The sequence below is a fragment of the Gadus macrocephalus genome, chromosome 16, assembly GCF_031168955.1.
Source record: "Gadus macrocephalus chromosome 16, ASM3116895v1".
NCBI classification, from domain to species: Eukaryota; Metazoa; Chordata; class Actinopteri; order Gadiformes; family Gadidae; genus Gadus; species Gadus macrocephalus.
In genome coordinates this window covers 1,524,911-1,543,869 of record NC_082397.1, presented here as the reverse complement: position 1 = coordinate 1,543,869, position 18,959 = coordinate 1,524,911, and the positions used below count along the sequence as shown (strand labels likewise).

At 45.6% G+C, this 18,959-nt stretch overlaps 1 protein-coding gene and 1 long non-coding RNA gene across 5 annotated transcripts; both read right to left on the bottom strand.

Annotated features, from left to right (window-relative positions):
* Window positions 1–4,888: 4,888 nt before the first annotated feature.
* LOC132474192 (syntaxin-1A-like) lies at window positions 4,889–18,952 on the bottom strand. 3 transcript variants are annotated; one of them, XM_060074736.1, is made up of 6 exons: window positions 18,808–18,952; window positions 18,523–18,631; window positions 14,635–14,708; window positions 14,342–14,476; window positions 12,552–12,662; window positions 4,889–9,408 (listed from the first exon to the last, which is right to left on the bottom strand). In XM_060074736.1, the coding sequence occupies exons 2-6, from the start codon at window positions 18,596–18,598 to the stop codon at window positions 9,331–9,333; spliced, it is 474 nt and encodes a 157-aa protein (XP_059930719.1). In that variant the 5' UTR covers window positions 18,599–18,631; window positions 18,808–18,952; the 3' UTR covers window positions 4,889–9,330. The 3 variants fall into 3 exon arrangements, with proteins under 3 accessions (XP_059930719.1, XP_059930718.1, XP_059930720.1); XM_060074735.1 differs by lacking the exon at window positions 12,552–12,662 and adding an exon at window positions 13,077–13,187 and having other exon boundaries at window positions 5,933–11,112; XM_060074737.1 differs by lacking the exon at window positions 4,889–9,408 and adding an exon at window positions 11,299–12,298 and having other exon boundaries at window positions 12,434–12,662.
* On the bottom strand, window positions 17,119–18,512 carry LOC132474194 (uncharacterized). Of its 2 annotated transcripts, XR_009529616.1 has the most exons (3): window positions 18,314–18,506; window positions 17,405–18,264; window positions 17,119–17,337 (listed from the first exon to the last, which is right to left on the bottom strand). It is a non-coding gene; the product is annotated as an uncharacterized LOC132474194 (long non-coding RNA). The 2 variants fall into 2 exon arrangements; XR_009529615.1 differs by having other exon boundaries at window positions 17,405–18,512.
* Window positions 18,953–18,959: the final 7 nt, after the last annotated feature.

The following is an 18,959-nucleotide window of genomic DNA, read 5'->3' as shown; positions in this document are numbered from 1 at the left end:
CAGAATCAAAACGATAACATTCAACGTGTCTATTAATATGGCAGCAACATTTTACACCAGTTTTAGAATGTTCACTACAACAGATGTTGAACACCAACATGCTTACGTAAAATCAGCATAGTACCATATTCAGCTGTGGACAGTTCTGCGTTGTGCGTCATACAGCCTACACAGACAATGTTCTAAATAAAATGAAATTATAATATGATAAATATCATAATGAAAAATCATGTTGTATGATAAAATTATACAAAAAATTTAAAGTATTGATTTGTTCAGAAAACGTTCTCACTTGCAGTTACAGCCAGGGGCCACCAGGGGGAGGGGGTGCTCCATCACCCTAAGCACCCCCACTTCCCGCGTCCCTGGGTAACACTGTTGTTTTTTATTGATCGTCATGAAAAAAAACATAAGGGGTAACACCTTGTTTTTTATTGGTCGTCATGAAATAAACATAAGGGGTAACACTGTCGATATTTATCAAATAAAACATAGGGGGTAACACTGTTGTTTTTCTTTTGTCGTCATGAAAAAAAACACAAGGGGTAACACTGTTGTTTTTTATTGGTCGTCATGAGAAAAAGCATCAGGGGTAACACTGTTGTTTTTTATTGGTCGTCATGAAAAAAAACATAAGGGTTAACACTGTTGTTTTTTATTGGTCGGCATGAAAAAAAACATCAGGGGTAACACTGTTGTTTTTTATTGGTCGTCATGAAAAAAAACATAAGGGTAACACTGTTAGCTTTGTCAAATAAAATATAAGGGATAACACTGTTGTTTTTTATTGGTCGTCATGAAAAAAAGCATAAGGGGTAACACTGTTAGCTTTGTCAAATAAAATATAAGGGATAACACTGTCGTTTTTTATCAGTCGTCATGAAAAAACCATAAGGGGTAACACTGTCGTTTTTTATTGGTCGTCATGAAAAAAAACATAAGGGAAATGATAGAAATACACACATACATTTTAATGTCATGTATATCCTCTTTATTGATGATTGATTATTGTGTATTGTCATCGCCTCAGTGGTGCAGTGGAGTGCACTCTGCCTAACCCACTGGAGACCGCGGCTCAAATTCTGTGGAAAACACAATATCTTTAATTTTAAACTTAATGCTATCATGTCTATTGCACATCATATATAACATGTCATATATAACCACAGACATTTTTAAATTACAAATCTCAGTGGGAAGTGGAGAGAGCTGTGAGCCAACCCCCTGGAGACCGGGGTTCAAGTCCGGTTGATGTCATCTGTTGGAAGACTCTTCGAATTACATAGTCAATTATAACCATTGTGTTGACTTTATTCGGTGTCTTGATGGTCAATTGATAAGTTCTCAGGTTCGGATCCCCGCAAAAACGTTGACGGGGGTACCACTGTTATTTTTTATTGGTCAACATGGAAAAAACATGAGGGGTAACTCGGTCGTTTTTTATCGGCCGTCATGAAATAAACATAAGGGGTAACACTTTCGATATTTATTAAATAAAACATAGGGGGTAACACTGTTGTTTTTTATTGGTCGTCATGAAAAAAAACATAAGGGGTAACACTGTTGTTTTTTATTGGTCGTCATGAAAAAAAACATAAGGGGTAACACTGTTGTTTTCTATTGGTCGTCATGAAAAAAACATAAGGGGTAACACTGTTGTTTTTTATTGGTCGTCATGAAAAAAAACATAAGGGGTAACACTGTTGTTTTTTATTGGTCGTCATGAAAAAAAGCATAAAGGGTAACACTGTTGTCTTTGTCAAATAAAATATAAGGGGTAACACTGTTGTTTTTTATTGGTCGGCATGAAAAAAAACATCAGGGGTAAAACTGTTGTTTTTTATTGGTCATCATGAAAAAAAACATAAGGGGTAACACTGTTGTTTTTTATTGGTCGGCATGAAAAAAAACATCAGGGGTAACACTGTTGTTTTTTATTGGTCGTCATGAAAAAAAACATAAGGGTAACACTGTTAGCTTTGTCAAATAAAATATAAGGGATAACACAGTCGTTTTTTATCAGTCGTCATGAAAAAGCCATAAGGGGTAACACTGTCGTTTTTTATTGGTCGTCATGAAAAAAAACATAAGGGAAATAATAGAAATACACACATACATTTTAATGCCATGTATATCCTCTTTATTGATGATTGATTATTGTGTATTGTCATCGCCTCAGTGGTGCAGTGGAGTGCACTCTGCCTAACCCACTGGAGACCGCGGCTCAATTTCTGTGGAAAACATAATATCTTTAATTTTAACCGTAATGCTATCATGTCTATTGCACATCATATATAACATGTCATATATAACCACAGACATTTTTAATTTACAAATCTCAGTGGGAAGTGGAGAGAGCTGTGAGCCAACCCCCTGGAGACCGGGGTTCAAGTCCGGTTGATGTCATCTGTAAGAAGACTCGTATCTCTATTTCATGCGAATTACAAAGTCAATTATAACCATTGTGTTGACTTTATTCTGTGTCTTGATGGTCAATTGATAAATTCGGAGGTTAACACTCTAAACAGCACAGGTTCGGATCCCCGCAAAAACGTTGACAGGGGTACCACTGTTGTTTTTTATTGGTCAACATGGAAAAAACATGAGGGGTAACTCGGTCGTTTTTTATCGGCCGTCATGAAATAAACATAAGGGGTAACACTTTCGATATTTATTAAATAAAACATAGGGGGTAACACTGTTGTTTTTTATTGGTCGTCATGAAAAAAAACATAAGGGGTAACACTGTTGTTTTTTATTGGTCGTCATGAAAAAAAACATAAGGGGTAACACTGTTGTTTTCTATTGGTCGTCATGAAAAAAACATAAGGGGTAACACTGTTGTTTTTTATTGGTCGTCATGAAAAAAAACATAAGGGGTAACACTGTTGTTTTTTATTGGTCGTCATGAAAAAAAGCATAAAGGGTAACACTGTTGTCTTTGTCAAATAAAATATAAGGGGTAACACTGTCGTTTTTTATTGGTCGTCATGAAAAAAAACATAAGGGAAATAATAGAAATACACACATACATTTTAATGTCATGTAAATCCTCTTTATTGATTATTGTGTATTGTCATGAAATAAACATAAGGGGTAACGCTGTCGATATTTATCAAATAAAAAATAGGGGGTAACACTGTTGTTTTTCTTTGGTCGTCATGAAAAAAAACCTCAAGGGGTAACACTGTCGTTTTTATCAAATGAAACATGAGGGGTAACACTGTCGTTTTTATCAAATGAAACATGAGGGGTGACACTGTCGTTTTTCTTTGGTCGTCATGAAAAAAACCATAAGGGGTAACACTGTTGTTTTTTATTGGTCATCATGAAAAAAAACATAAGGGGTAACACTGTTGTTTTTTATTGGTCGGCATGAAAAAAAACATCAGGGGTAACACTGTTGTTTTTTATTGGTCGTCATGAAAAAAAACATAAGGGTAACACTGTTAGCTTTGTCAAATAAAATATAAGGGATAACACAGTCGTTTTTTATCAGTCGTCATGAAAAAGCCATAAGGGGTAACACTGTCGTTTTTTATTGGTCGTCATGAAAAAAAACATAAGGGAAATAATAGAAATACACACATACATTTTAATGCCATGTATATCCTCTTTATTGATGATTGATTATTGTGTATTGTCATCGCCTCAGTGGTGCAGTGGAGTGCACTCTGCCTAACCCACTGGAGACCGCGGCTCAATTTCTGTGGAAAACACAATATCTTTAATTTTAACCGTAATGCTATCATGTCTATTGCACATCATATATAACATGTCATATATAACCACAGACATTTTTAATTTACAAATCTCAGTGGGAAGTGGAGAGAGCTGTGAGCCAACCCCCTGGAGACCGGGGTTCAAGTCCGGTTGATGTCATCTGTAAGAAGACTCGTATCTCTATTTCATGCGAATTACAAAGTCAATTATAACCATTGTGTTGACTTTATTCTGTGTCTTGATGGTCAATTGATAAGTTCGGAGGTTAACACTCTAAACAGCTCAGGTTCGGATCCCCGCAAAAACGTTGACAGGGGTACCACTGTTGTTTTTTATTGGTCAACATGGAAAAAACATGAGGGGTAACTCGGTCGTTTTTTATCGGCCGTCATGAAATAAACATAAGGGGTAACACTTTCGATATTTATTAAATAAAACATAGGGGGTAACACTGTTGTTTTTTATTGGTCGTCATGAAAAAAAACATAAGGGGTAACACTGTTGTTTTTTATTGGTCGTCATGAAAAAAAACATAAGGGGTAACACTGTTGTTTTCTATTGGTCGTCATGAAAAAAACATAAGGGGTAACACTGTTGTTTTTTATTGGTCGTCATGAAAAAAAACATAAGGGGTAACACTGTTGTTTTTTATTGGTCGTCATGAAAAAAAGCATAAAGGGTAACACTGTTGTCTTTGTCAAATAAAATATAAGGGGTAACACTGTCGTTTTTTATTGGTCGTCATGAAAAAAAACATAAGGGAAATAATAGAAATACACACATACATTTTAATGTCATGTAAATCCTCTTTATTGATTATTGTGTATTGTCATGAAATAAACATAAGGGGTAACGCTGTCGATATTTATCAAATAAAAAATAGGGGGTAACACTGTTGTTTTTCTTTGGTCGTCATGAAAAAAAAACTCAAGGGGTAACACTGTCGTTTTTATCAAATGAAACATGAGGGGTAACACTGTCGTTTTTATCAAATGAAACATGAGGGGTGACACTGTCGTTTTTCTTTGGTCGTCATGAAAAAAACCATAAGGGGTAACACTGTTGTTTTTTATTGGTCATCATGAAAAAAAACATAAGGGGTAACACTGTTGATATTTATCAAATAAAACATAGGGGGTAACACTGTTGTTTTTCTTTTGTCGTCATGAAAAAAAACACAAGGGGTAACACTGTCGTTTTTATCAAATGGAACATGAGGGGTAACACTGGCATTTTTCTTTGGGCGTCATGAAAAAAACCCGAAGGGGTAACACTGTTGTTCTTTATTGGTCGTCATGAAAAAAAGCATAAGGGGTAACACTGTTGTTTTTTATTGGTCGGCATGAAAAAAAACATCAGGGGTAACACTGTTGTTTTTTATTGGTCGTCATGAAAAAAAACATAAGGGTTTACACTGTTGTTTTTTATTGGTCGGCATGAAAAAAAACATCAGGGGTAACACTGTTGTTTTTTATTGGTCGTCATGAAAAAAAACATCAGGGGTAACACTGTTGTTTTTTATTGGTCGTCATGAAAAAAAGCATAAGGGGTAACACTGTTGTTTTTTATTGGTCTTCATGACAAAATACGTAAGGGGTAACACTGTTAGCTTTGTCAAATAAAATATAAGGGATAACACTGTCGTTTTTTATCAGTCGTTATGAAAAAACCATAAGGGGTAACACTGTCGTTTTTTATTGGTCGTCATGAAAAAAAACATAAGTGAAATAATGAAAATACACACATACATTTTAATGTCATGTATATCCTCTTTATTGATGATTGATTATTGTGTATTGTCATCGCCTCAGTGGTGCAGTGGAGTGCACTCTGCCTAACCCACTGGAGACCAAGGCTCAATTTCTGTGAAAAACACAATATATTTAATTTTAAACGTAACGCTAACATGTCTATTGCACATCATATATAACATGTCATATATAACCACAGACAATTAAAAAAAAAAAATCTCAGAGGGAAGTGGAGAGAGCTGTGAGCCAACCCCCTGGAGACCGGGGTTCAAGTCCGGTTCATGTCATCTGTTGGAAGACTCATATCTCTATTTCATGCAAATTACAAAGTCAATTATAACCATTGTGTTGACTTTATTCTGTGTCTTGATGGTGAATTGATAAGTTCGGAGGTTAACACTCAGGACACTCAACAGCTCAGGTTCGGATCCCCGCAAAAACGTCAACAGGGGTACCACTGTTGTTTTTTATTGGTCAACATGGAAAAACCATGAGGGGTAACTCGGTCGTTTTTTATCGGCCGTCATGAAATAAACATAAGGGGTAACACTTTCGATATTTATCAAATAAAACATAGGGGGTAACACTGTTGTTTTTTATTGGTCGTCATGAAAAAAAAGATAAGGGGTAACACTGTTGTTTTTTATTGGTCGTCATGAAAAAAAACATAAGGGGTAACACTGTTGTTTTTTATTGGTCGTCATGAAAAAAAACATAAAGGGTAACACTGTTGTCTTTGTCAAATAAAATATAAGGGGTAACACTGTCGTTTTTTATTGGTCGTCATGAAAATAAACATAAGGGAAATAATAGAAATACACACATACATTTTAATGTCATGTACATCCTCTTTATTGATCATTGATTATTGTGTATTGTCATGAAATAAACATAAGGGGTAACGCTGTCGATATTTATCAAATGAAACATGAGGTGTAACACTGTCGTTTTTATCAAACGAAACATGAGGGGTGACACTGTCGTTTTTCTTTGGTCGTCATGAAAAAAACCATAAGGGGTAACACTGTTGTTTTTTATTGGTCATCATGAAAAAAAACATAAGAGGTAACACTGTTGTTTTTTTATTGGTCGTCATGAATAAAAACATAAGGGTTAACAGTGTTGTTTTTTTATTAGTCGTCATGAATAAAAACATAAGGGGTAACACTGTTGTTTTTTATTGGTCGTCATGAAAAAAAACATAGGGGGTAACTCTGTTGTCTTTGTCAAATAAAATATAAGGGGTAACACTGTCGTATTTTATTGGTCGTCATGAATAAAGACATATTAAAAAAAAAAAAAAAAGATTTGTCCTTGTCAAATAAAATATAAGGGGTAACACTGTCGTTTTTATCAAATGAAACGTAAAGGGTAACACTGTCGTTTTTTATCTGTCGTCATGAAAAGCCCATAAGGGGTAACACTCGAAATGTGTCGAATAAAACATAGGGGGTAACACCAGGGACGCGGGAAGTCAGTCCGAGGGGGGGGGGGTGCTGAGAGAGAGTCTATATAATGACGTCATAATAATTGCTGCGCAACATCCATTGTTTACAGAGACGAGATGACGGGTGACGTCACATTCAGGGCCCCGCTCTGATAAACACTCTACTGGTGTGTAAAAAGTGTTCTGCCAACTAGCCAGTTATTCACAAACGTTAGCAAGTAAACAATGTGGAAATTAGAGTCAACTCGGCTGATACTGTGCTGAATTTCACACACTAACAACGTGCCGACAGGCTGTTGCGGTCCGGGATTATACACAGCGTTATAACAAGGATTCAGGAGGTTATTTCTAAAGGTTTACAAAGGAAAGGGACAATAAAAGAAAGCCTTCATTTTCCTCCAAAGTTACGAGTTGTCTGATATGAGGAAAGTGACGGTTTCTCCGTCAAGTGAACCGTCCGTCTTTGCTCTTTTTTTGCCAACCAGTTTACGTGCGGGATGCCAGAATCAAAGCGATAACATTCAACGTGTCTATTAATATGGCGGCAACATTTTACACCAGTTTTAGAATGTTCACTTCAACAGATGTTGTACACCAACATGCTTATGTAAAATCAGCATAGTACCATATTCAGCTGTGGACAGTTCTGCGTTGTGCGTCATAGCCTACGTCAGCCTACACAGACAATGTTCTAAATAAAATGAAATGATAATATGATAAATATCATAAAGGGGGGACGTCAATAATTTAATGAAAAATCATGTTGTATGATAAAATTATGCAAAAAAAAAAAAGAATTGATTTGTTCAGAAAACGTTTTCACTTGCAGTTACAGCCAGGGGCCACCAGGGGGAGGGGGTGCTGCAGCACCCCTAATCACCCCCACTTCCGCGTCCCTGCGTAGCATCATACTTTACATGATGTGCTTTGATCCATTTCATAACAGTCGTTATGTTTATGTATAATAATTAAATGGAGAGTTACACAAAATCTGTGGTTCTTTTTGAGACAAACTTTATTAAAAAAATAGTACAACATAAATATACATTAGAAGTAAACAAATAAAACCAAACCATCACAGCACAAAGGCCACACGTTGAGTAGGCATCACGGTAACATGTCTTAGTAGTTTCACTGTCGCCAGATTGTGATAACTGATATCTGAGCCTTTTACAGCCACCAACTAGACCTCATGCTGACAATTGGCTGAGTGTGTTGATGCAATGAGTGAGCTCATTCAACAATAATAAAAAAAAACACCAGAATAAATAAGAACAGAGGATGGACACACGTCCCCATGATAATGTGCATATGATCATTACAACTTTTGTAGCTAAACTAAAGATAGGCTATTTAACATATTTTCCTATTTCTTTTGAACGTGTCGGCAAGGTTACTGAGCTTCATATCTGTGAAGGAACGTTCATGTTGAACAGAACAGACCGCGACGGCTAGTCACAACCACACGCAACAGCCAAACACATACCAATGAACACACACAAGCACACGCGCACAATGTCACACTCGCACACTCGCACACGTATACGTTGACTCACACATTCGACATCCGAGAATCACTCTGATGCGGTTTTAGCTGGTAAGGCCAAATGGGCAACACGTTAAGTGACTACCTCACTCAGGAAGGGAGGTTTGGCAGCGTGGTCAGTAGCGTCCCGCAGCAGATCCATAACCCATCCTACATGTGGATACATTACACCACTTAACCATGCAGGGATTCAGCAGGGAGGACAACGGAGAGAGGAAACTTCTGCGATGCGGTAAGTAGACCCAGAACTGAGTGGATGTTTATAATTCAACCTGGTTAATCAAACACTGAGGGTTAACAACTGCCTGTCCTCGGCAACCCAAAGTAGACCCCCTAACGGCCCGCTTGGAAGTCAGGTGATGGGATGGTCAATTTGAACAACATTTTGTTCTTTATTTTTCCCTCGAAGGATCCACTTTTAGAAACACCTTCACATCTTTTGACAACACTCAACACTCCGATTAAACATTTTGCAGCACCAACATTTACCAAAGAGAAAGGCATGCAGGAGCAGGTCCGCTGGGAGGCCGCGGTGGGGCTGTCTATCTGCCACCTTCTGATCACAGAACTCAGCCAGAAAGCACGCAACTCAAGAGTGGATGTTTGGCCTTTTTTTGCAAATGAGTGAGTGAGTGAGTGTGGGATGTTGGTGTTGTTTTGTGTGTGTGTGTGTGTGTGTGTGTGTGTGTGTGTGTGTGTGTGTGTGTGTGTGTGTGTGTGTGTGTGTGTGTGTGTGTGTGTGTGTGTGTGTGTGTGTGTGTGTGTGTGTGTGTGTGTGTGTGTGTGTGTGTGTGTGTGTGTGTGTGTGTGTGCGCGCGTGTGTGTGTGCACAGGAGGCAGGCCGGGAAGGCAGAGTTGTCGGTTCAGGCCAGCGTGCCCCCGACCACAGAGGCTATCACTATTCCCAGCACCACACAGCAGATGATAATCATGATTTTCTTCTGCACGATTGTTACGATTTGGTTAAAACACGTCATCAAGGGCAGCGGGTTGGGAGAGAAAAGAGAAATCCACACATTAGTAGTTGGAAACGTATGTTACAGCATGGAACACCATATCATGCACAATGCAGCCACTGCGGTATAATTATATCCTATTTGATATTAGTACCCATAAAAATATATACATTGGCGAGGATAATTGTAAGTCGGTTAACCAGGCTCCTTATTGGAAGGTAAATGGGGGTATTATAGGGAATACAAAATAATTATATTAACTGTCTTTAGTCATTTTCATGCAGTGAAACAAATTACTTTTAATGCTTTGATTGTATTTTAAAATTGAACACAATAAAGGCAATTCAAATATTTTTTAAAGCTGTGAATGTCAACGCTGGATTGAAACAAATAATCGCTTCTACTGAATTGTTCTCTTAGTATTTGTGTGGCTTCCTGTTTCCTGTTTCCTGTTTCCGTGGCTTCCTGTTTCCGGTTCCCTGGCTTCCTATGTTACTGAATTGCATCATGCAGTGAGCATGCAGAGCTTTGCAAATGGACTGCCCACAACATGCATCACGAGAACACCATGCAGACGGCCGTGACCGGGACCCCCGTCCGGTCTGTGACGGGCAGAGGGGCCGCCATTCTCTTTATGTGGCTCTGAAATGGCGTGACAAACAGATCGGTGGCTCCAAAAGGTTGACAATCTGCAGGGCCTCCGAACTCGACCTGGCTCTGTGTGCTCCTGGTCCACGGCCCCTGGTGGGGTCGGGTCTGTGAGGCCCTAGAGAGGGGGCCGGGCTCTGGAGGGACCCCAGCCCAGAGGCCCTAGAGAGGGGGCCGGGCTCTGGAGGGACCCCAGCCCAGAGGCCCTAGAGAGGGGGCCGTGCTCTGGAGGGACCCCAGCCCAGAGGCCCTAGAGAGGGGGCCGTGCTCTGGAGGGACCCCAGCCCAGAGGCCCTAGAGAGGGGGCCGTGCTCTGGAGGGACCCCAGGCCCCAGAGCCTCTGTGCGCAGTCCCCCGTATGGTTTGGTAGTGAGGTGACGTACAATCCCATCGCATTCCTCCAGACAATTTGACAGAAGTATAAATCCCCCCCCCCCCCCCCCCCCCCTAAGCATGATGATCCTACACTGACACTTACTCTGCACACTCACGTCAGAGCTACTTTGTCAGAACAGCCAACAGCAGACGCAGTGCTGGTTCAAGACAAGCGCGTCAAACGACATGACTACAGAAACCCAGAATCACATGCATCGATGTGTCTCTTGGCTTCGGAGCTGCCGTGCTCCCAGGTTCCAAGTCGGTCGCTAATAGCAACCCCAGTGTCTGAGCCGGGGTGGACTCTGAGAAAAGACCTTCATGGACCTTAACCCCTAGCGGCCATCCCGGCTCTGTCTTGGTTCTAAGCACTAGCTGGGTCCCTCCTACCACCAGCTACCGTTTAGCACCGTGATGGCGGCTAGGTGAGTAGGGCCCATTACTGTTTCGGTGCCACAGCTTGAGTGCACCTCCCGGTGTTTGAACGGGGGACGCGAGGCAGGAGACCCTGGGGGTCCTGGCCTGGGCCTTCTGAGCCTCACGGTGGTGATGTGGCTCCTGGACCGTGCTTTTGGGTCCTCGAGGGGCCTACGAGAGCCCCGCCGCGAGGGAAATGACCAGGACCACCACACATATGGCCAAACAAACGCCTATCAGGATCATCTTCTGCATCAGAGACATGAGCGGGAAAATGTGTCATTAATGTCACATTCATGATACATTAATGCTACACTCATGTGACATTAATGTTATATTCATGTTACATGAATGGTAATGTAATGTAAAGGAAGGAAGGAAGGCAGGAATGAAGGAAAGATGTACGGAATCAAATAAAGACATAATGAACGGAAATAAAGAACATTATTTTATTTGGTTCCGCTTTCATGATAGTATCTACCGAGACAGGATGAGGGGCAGATCATCAGCAGTTTCAACATCAACCACGAGGGGGCAGTGTTGTTCCACCGAGTAACTTTAACCATGTCGCAAACGTAAGGTATTATTAAAACTCTACACAGGTACCTCGAAAAAAAGCCTCTGGACACAAATAGCCCGCACTATAATTTGGTGAGAGAATCGTGCCGAGAGGGAGCTGAAGAGGAGCAGGTAATGAAAGAACCCGATGCCGAACGCCCCTCAGAGAGCAGCTGTAATAGCACCGTCCTTTATCTTTCCGGACCGATGGATCCACTGCTTGTACGTTCAGCGTTGCCCACCGCCGGTCTGACCGCACCAAATGCGGTCCACCTATTCTTGGACGGATCCTTCTCTTCTACGCACATTTTTTTACATTAATCATATTGGACAGAACGTTCCCTAATAAAGACCTTATAAAGGTTGACAGCGAAAAGGATCAAACGCATTTGCATCGTGGACACAGCAGGCTGTAACCGGTCTGAGCATCACACTTTAAACCCGTGTCCGTTGACCTATAGGCCTACCTGTGGGTAGAAAAACAAAAGTCTAATCCTGCCCTCCGATCTTCAATCATTCAGCAACATGTCCTCCTCTCACACTGAATGTAAACTGCACCTTTTCCACCGGCGGCTACGCTTCGGACCCAGCCCGCCTCAGCCCCGTAGTGAGGGCGCGGTTTAGCCCCGCTCAGTTACGGCTCGCGTCTCCACCGCCGACAGTACCCTTACGGCAGGGCGGGGTTTAGCCGCGGCAGCTACGTAAGCATCGGGATCTCATAGCAGCCCGACACAGTGCAGCCTGCTACTAAATCCAAGGAAACATACGAACGCGCATCGATGGAGGACGTCCAAGCTAACTTTTGCGGGGCATCTTCTTCAATAAACAAAGCTTTCGTCGCAGACCAGCCCGACCCCTCCGGAGACGCAGACCTGCCCTACCCCCCCGGAGACGCAGACCTGCCCTACCCCCCCGGAGACGCAGACCTGCCCTACCCCCCCGGAGACGCAGACCTGCCCTACCCCCCCGGAGACGCAGACCAGCCCTACCCCCCCGGAGACGCATGCCACACCAGACAGAACGACACGCCGGGATGCACACAGAAGCCATGCTCACAGACTGGGCCTCGCCCTCGGGGCCACACACAGACCCGGACTGGGGGCCCCGGGGGCCGACGGGGGGCCACTCACCCTCCTGGCCTTGCTCTGGTACTTGACGGCTTTCTTTGTGTCCGACACGGCGCGCTCCACATAGTCTACCGAGTGCTCCACATTGTACTCTACGCGGTCGATCATCTCCCCCTGGGAGGGGGGGGGCGGGAGCACACAGGAAGGAGGAGGAGCCGAAGCAGACAGACAGGTAACAGGAGGGGTGGGGGGGGGCAGACAGACAGACAGGTAACAGGTGGGATGGGGGGGGGCAGACAGACAGGTAACAGGTGGGGTGGGGGGGGGCAGACAGACAGGTAACAGGTGGGGTGGGGGGGGGCAGACAGACAGGTAACAGGTGGGGTGGGGGGGGGCAGACAGACAGGTAACAGGTGGGGTGGGGGGTTGGGAGGAGCAGACAGACAGGTAACAGGTGGGATGGGGGGGGGGCAGACAGTAGGAGCGATTGGGGGGGAAGAGGATGGAAAAGGAGGAGGAAAGACAGGACAGGAGGAGGGAAAGAAGAGCAGAGTGGTTAGGGTGCGATCTCCTCCTCCTCCTCCTCACCCTCTTGCTGGTCTTCCGGGTCTTCTTGGCCTGCAGGATGTTGTGGTGGGCTTGGCCCACGTACTCCGTGGCCCCCTGCACACTGTGCTCTATGTTGTCCACCAGCGCCCCCTGCAGACACAGCTGTGTTAGTGCACTGAGCGGCTCACAGCGCCTGAGGTCAGGTGACACGTTCACCCGTTCTCAGCGGACCTCGACGTTGTCACAGAAGGCCAGCAAAGCGAACAATCGTAGGAATTAACTACGAAGATTCCATAAGGTATGGAATCTTATGGAGTCCATAAGGTAATACATCCATTGAATTACCAATCAATTAGCGTATGTTTGTATTTTAAAACCAATATATCACGTTTGGAAGGACGTCCATTCAGGGCAATGCTTAGAAGCCGTAACAAAACGAGGAATTAACCAAAAGTTACCTTTGTCGCTTTAGGAGGTTGTGAGTTCCTGTTTAGCACTTTGAGTCTCAGTCAAAGTGAGAGAAAAAGCCAAAGAAGGGCAGGGAGAGAGTAGGAGGAAGAGACAAAGGGCTCTGGAGAGGACAACGTGAGCACCTACACACCCACATTAGGACTGCACTTGAGGTTCATTGGGAGAGAATTAGTTTAGATTAAGTATTCATCTTGATTAATTGCATTTCATTAATAAAAGACATGCATTAATACACATGCACACACACACTAACTGTCCTAGATTACTGAACCATCTCTAGAATCACTCACTACGAACAAACGCACAAAACTGCCTTGTGCGTCCGTGTTTGTGTGAGTCTGTTTGTTCGCGTGCGTCCGTACGTGTGTGTGTGCGTCTGTCCCTGTGTGCGTTTGCGTCTGTATCCGTGTGTGTGTCCGTGTGTGAGTGTGTCCGTGTGTGTGTCCGTGTTTGTGTGTGTGTGTGTCCGTGTGTGTGTGTGTGTTTGTCTGTGTGTGTGTCCGTGTGTCTGTGTGTGTGTGCGTCCCTGTGCATCCGTGTGTGTGCGTCGGTCCCTGTGTATGTTTGCGTGTGTGTCCGTGTGTGTGTCCGTGTGTGTGTCCGTGTGTGTGTGTCCGTGTGTGAGTGTGTCCGTGTGTGGGTCTGTGTGTGTGTGTGTCCATGTGTGTGTGTGTGCGCGTGTGTCCGTGTGTGTGTCCGTGTGTGTGTGCATGTGTCCTCGTGTGTGTGTGTGTGTGTGTGTGCATGTGTCCCCGTGTGTGTGTCTGTGTGTCCGTGTGTGTGTCTGTGTTTTGTGTGTCCATGTGTGTGTGTGTGCGTGCGCGGGGCCTCACCTGGCTCTCCACCAGCATGGCCATGTCCATGAACATGTCGTGCAGCTCCCGGATGCTGTTCTCCAGCTTGATGATCTCCGTGTGCCGCGTCTCGATCTCATTCATAGCCTGCTGCGTGATGTTGTCCATGACGATCTGGAGGGGGGACAACACAGAGACTTAAGTTATAAAGACAGTGAAGGAAGGTGCGCGTGTGTGGGCGTGTGTGTGTGAGAATGTATGCACGTGTGCAGGTTTGTTTGTGTGAGTAGGTTTGTGTGTCTGTGTGTGTGTCCATGATGTGCGTCTCTTACCCCCGAGGTGAAGATGGCAGGGTTGTCGCTCTCCAACATGCTCTCCAGCTCGTCATTTGTCGTGTTTCTTCCAGCTAAAGGAAGACACACACACACACACACACACACGCACATGCACACGCACATGCACACACAAACACAAAAACTCACACACACACACAAACACAAAAACTCACACACACACACACGCAAACACACACACACAAACACAAAAACGCACACACACACACACACACACACACACACACACAAACAGGTATGATTAGTGCGAGACGAGAACCAGGAGGACATGAGGGAGGCCCCGCCCAGCCACCAGGGAAGCTAAACTCCTCCCACACCTCTTCATCAGCATGACTCCAACTGTAGGGGGGGGAGGAAGGGGGCATCATGACCCTCCCAGATAAGGGCATCGATAAATACAATGGACAAAGGGGTTGGAGAGAAAGAGAGAGTGAGTGTGAAAGAGAGAGAGAGAGAGAGAGAGAGAGACAGAGACAGAGACAGAGACAGAGAGAGAAAGACAGAGAGAGAGAGAGAGAGAGGGGGGGGAGGGGAGAGAGAGAGAGAGAGGGGGGGAGGGGAGAGGGAGAGAGAAAGAGAGAGAGAGAGAGAGAATCTAATCAGAGATAACTGAGATGAAAGGCTAGTTAGCGACAATAAGCGGAAACCCAACCAAAGCACTTTCCTGTGCCAATCCTTTGTTCCCTCTGTGTCCCCGTTTCTCTCTCCATCTGTTTCTGCATCTCTCTCTCTCTCTCTCTCTCTCTCCCTCCCCCCCCCCCATCAGGCACCGAGGGAGGCTCTCATCCGTTACCCATGGAGACCTAAACGGTGAGAGATGGAATGGCGGGCCCAGCAGCCCCGTCTCCCCCACGGTGTGCTCGTAGCTGTTCCGTCGCTGACGCTGCGTCGCGAGCTCGGCTGTTCCTGTTCGATGTTTCAGCCGAACACATCGTACGGAACCCGAAAAAAAAAAAAGACCCAGCGACGTCCCGGTAACGCGAGCGTTTCCCTCGGATGCTGAGGTCAGGTGACCCGCGGCCCGAGGCTCGACCCACTGCGGTGTTTGACCTCCCGCAGAAAGGTTCCGGGTTTGATTCCACAATGTCCATGGCCTGACCATGTACGCCTCCTTGAGCAAGGCGCTCCACCCCTGCCTAACCCGACTGACAAACGGTCGCTGTGGTTACCGGCGTGTACGGACCGACTCGACACTCAACCTCATCCTTTGATTTGTTTAGCTTTGAAAACCTTTTGCTAGCAGCTCGGGAAAAATGGGATTTATCGGTCGATTATCTTATAAATCGCTTGAAGTGAAACCAGAATAAAGAGACCTATTGACGTGTTCTGGAGATGTGCTTGTTAGGATGAGGTGGCTCTAATCAGCAGGCGCAGGATCGACCTCGTAGCGCCGTGCGTTGAACGAAACAAAGGTAAACCACCACCACGTACCCGGCACATCGCCAACGCCTGGACCATTAACCAGGACATTAAATCACCGGCACGGGGAAAGGTCTCCAAATGCCAGCGCTCTGGAAACAACGAGCGGTACAAATGTGCTCCGGTGGTCATTGTGAATGCAAATATATTCAGAGCAGGGGTGCTCACACTCTCTCCAGCCTCTCACTCTCTCTCTCACCAGCCTCTCACTCTCTCTCTCCAGCCTCTCACTCTCTCTCTCACCAGCCTCTCACTCTCTCTCTCACCAGCCTCTCACTCTCTCTCACCAGCCTCACACTCTCTCACTCACCAGCCTCTCACTCTCTCTCACCAGCCTCACACTCTCTCACTCACCAGCCTCTCACTCTCTCTCACCAGCCTCTCACTCTCTCTCACCAGCCTCTCACTCTCTCTCACCAGCCTCACACTCTCTCACCAGCCTCTCACTCTCTCTCTCACCAGCCTCTCACTCTCTCTCACCAGCCTCTCACTCTCTCTCTCACCAGCCTCTCACTCTCTCTCTCACCAGCCTCTCACTCTCTCTCTCACCAGCCTCTCACTCTCTCTCTCACCAGCCTCTCACTCTCTCTCATCACCAGCCTCTCACTCTCTCTCACCAGCCTCTCACTCTCTCTCACCAGCCTCTCACTCTCTCTCACCAGCCTCTCACTCTCTCTCACCAGCCTCTCACTCTCTCTCAGCAGCCTCTCACTCTCTCTCACCAGCCTCTCACTCTCTCTCACCAGCCTCTCACTCTCTCTCACCAGCCTCTCACTCTCTCTCACCAGCCTCTCACTCTCTCTCACCAGCCTCTCACTCTCTCTCACCAGCCTCTCACTCTCTCTCACCAGCCTCTCATTCTCTCTCACCAGCCTCTCACTCTCTCTCACCAGCCTCTCACTCTCTCTCATCACCAGCCTCTCACTCTCTCTCACCTCACACTCGCTCTCTGTCCCGGAACGATGATGCTACACACTTGAGTGAGTTGACAGTCCACTAAATAACAAACACATCAGTTCCTTCTTACTTGTAACTCTCTCTCTCTCTCTCTCTCTCTCTCTCTCTCTCTCTCTCTCTCTCTCTCTCTCTCTCTCTCTCTCTCTCTCTCTCTCTCTCTCTCTCTCTCTCTCTCTCTCTCTCTCTCTCTCTCTCTCTCTCTCTCTCTCTCTCTCTCTCTCATGCACGCACGCCCTCCCTGGTCACCTCCCATGATGGGAGCTGATTCAGGCAGGCTCTCCTGTGACTCTAACCAATCAAATCCAGCTTTCAAAGAGCCCTAGAAAAGTGTGAGCCAGGGGTTTGTGTGTGCCTGCAGAACAGAAACACACACACCAACACACATCTCACACCTATACCTACACACACCTGCCAACACTGCTCCAGACGAACCGGTAGGTGTGTTGGAGGAAACATCAGAATAAAGCGATAAAGGGGTAGGGCCTGATTGCCAAGTTAGCCCTTGGTGTTCTTTATCATTGGAGACAGTTTTCAACACATATCATTCAGTCCTTCTAGTTGCAGAGTTCGCTCGTGCTAGGCTAGCGCACGGCAACGGGCAATGCTAGCCTGCTGATAAAACAGTCTGACCCACTCCACAGTACACCCGAGGTAAATCAATTATAACGCCAGACTGTAGATGTAAATGTCTGTGTTGAAGAATAATGTTAGAAATAAAACTAACCTCGCATCGCATGAATCATCGCATTTTGAGGGACTACTTTCACAGCAGCAGCGGAATTTAACTTAGGTATCAGTCCGCCGCTGCCGTAGCCTACTACCAGGAGTATAACACTGCTGCTGAGACACAGCAAGTCCCTCGAAATGCAACGCAACGCAAGGTTGGTTTTGTGTTGAAAACGGTCTCCAATGATAAAGAACACCAAGGCTAACTTGGGAATCAGGCCCTATGTCCAAAACTCTGAACTACCCCATTAATATTCCTGTGTGTGTGCAGTGTGTGTTTTATGTGTGCAGCCCTGTGTGTCTCTCTGCAGTGTCTGTGTGTTTATGTGTGCATATCTGTGAGTGTGCGCGAGTGTGCGTGCCTGCCTGCCTGCGCACATTTGCATATCAGATGTTGTTTCATTATCAGATGTGGTTTCATTATCGTCGAGGCTAATGGAGCTGCCCTGAGCAGTGCATTAGCTAACAGAGAGCGAGCCGTAACCCGGGGACCCTCAGGAGGCCAGACTCAGGGACCTTCAGGAGGCCAGACCCGGGGACCCTCAGGAGGCCAGACCCCAGGGACCTTCAGGAGGCCAGACCCGGGGACCCTCAGGAGGCCAGACCCAGGGACCTTCAGGAGGCCAGACCCGGGGACCCTCAGGAGGCCAGACCCAAGGACCTTCAGGAGGCCAGACCCGGGGACCCTCAGGAGGCCAGACCCGGGGACCCTCAGGAGGCCAGACCCAGGGACCCTTCAGGAGGCCAGACCCCGTCCCCACTCACTGATCTCCAGCTGCCTCTGGATGCGCCCCTTGCAGCGCTCCCGGTAGTCCGACTGCGTGGTGTTGTACTCCGACATCACCTCCACAAACTTCCGGGAGAGCGTGGAGTGCTGAGGACAGAACAGACACGTGGGGAACAGGAAGTGAGCAGGAGGTGGGCTGGAGCAGGGGTGGCTCTTCATGAAGACACAGTTTCGGGAAGAGGTAGGGGACGTTCCGGAAGGCGTCGGTGCCTTAGCTTCTGTTCCCATCAGACTGTGAGTTAGCGTTCCGGTGGGAATCCTACCTGCGTCTTGCGTATCCTCAGGTCGGCGGAGGTCTTGCTCTGGCTCTCCTCCTGTTCGATGGTATTCTGGATACCTGAGGAGGAGAAACACGTGGTCAGCCTGCCCTAAGGAGACCCTAACCCTAACCCTGACCCCAACCCTGACCCTAACC